The sequence below is a fragment of the Mastomys coucha genome, unplaced genomic scaffold (assembly GCF_008632895.1).
Source record: "Mastomys coucha isolate ucsf_1 unplaced genomic scaffold, UCSF_Mcou_1 pScaffold22, whole genome shotgun sequence".
Taxonomy (NCBI): Eukaryota; Metazoa; Chordata; class Mammalia; order Rodentia; family Muridae; genus Mastomys; species Mastomys coucha.
In genome coordinates, this window is record NW_022196905.1 from 128,037,076 (window position 1) to 128,038,263 (window position 1,188).

Consider the following 1,188-nt stretch of genomic DNA (forward strand, 5'->3'; position numbering starts at 1 on the left):
AAAAAGAAAAGAAAAGCCAAAACAACAAGTGAGTCACCTCTCCAGCAGCCTCTCCCTCCCCCATAGTAGTCACTTACAAAGTTAAGAAGCACTGTGACCGTATGAAGTACTGCTGCCCAAGTAGAGGACTCGGTGTGAATAGCTCTAGATTGCTTGGTAATATGTGGAAGTTTCTATCTCCCCTCATCCCTTATAGGAGACTCCCATGTGAAATCATGATGTTTACTTTTGTGGAGACAAAGTCTGATGTAGCCTAGGCTGGCCACAGACTTCCTTGTGGAAGTCAGACAGGATGACCTCCATCTTCTGATCTCTGTGTATAGCTAGGGATAGAATATAGTGTTTGTACGTGCTAGGCAATTGCTCTACTATCCGAGTCACCCAGGCTGAAATCATACATTAGTGCTTGATGATTATGGACCCTTTGGAACCATAAGCCTAATAAACTCTTCCTTCTATAAAGTGCCTTGCAAAATTTAATCCACTGTGTGTTTATTATGTATAAAACATACATAAAATTTGAAGACCAGGGGCTGGAGAGATGGCTCAACAGTTATGACCACTTGCTGATCTTTCAGAGATCCTGAGTTCAGTTCCCAGCACCTACATAGCTGCTTACAACTGTAACTGCAGTTCTAGGAGATCTAACATCTTTTTATGATCTCTGCAGATGTGAACAAACATTCATATACATAAAATAAAATAAACCTTCTGAGAAATTCTAAAACCAGGCCATCCTGGGCTATAAAGTGAGCCCTTGCCTCAAAACAAAGCAAAATTCTGGCATGAGGATAAATTTGGGTGGAGCTGGGGACAGTAAACTGTGGGAACATGAGATTGCTTAATAATGAATGTCATTTTAGATGGTTTCTTTTTAAGGGTCTACTGGGATGGTCTCTTCAGAGACCAGTGAGGATCCTGAGGCTGAGGTGAAAATGGAAGGTGAGTCACCAAAACACTTGTGATTGTCACATGGTCAGGGTGGCTTTCCATGTGGATCTTACTACTTCTGCAATGATTATTATGGGGCGGTGATTAGAACCAGTGTGTGTGTGTTCACATTCATGCATGAGCTGGATAAGAATGAGCCATAGGCTCATATGTGTGAATGATTGGTTCCCAGTTGATGGAACTGTTTGGGAAGGATTAAGAGGTGTGGCCTTGTGATGGAGATGTGTCACTGGGGGG

At 42.4% G+C, this 1,188-nt stretch overlaps 1 protein-coding gene across 1 annotated transcript in view; it reads left to right on the plus strand.

Moving 5' to 3' along the window:
- The window catches only part of Gtf2ird2b (GTF2I repeat domain containing 2B), a 39,044-nt gene that overhangs the window by 26,475 nt on the left and 11,381 nt on the right, over positions 1–1,188 (plus strand). Inside the window, exon 6 of the mRNA XM_031391157.1 lies at positions 880–942. Within this exon, the coding sequence (XP_031247017.1) occupies positions 880–942 (63 nt within the window). The remainder of the gene's footprint in view (positions 1–879; positions 943–1,188) is intronic.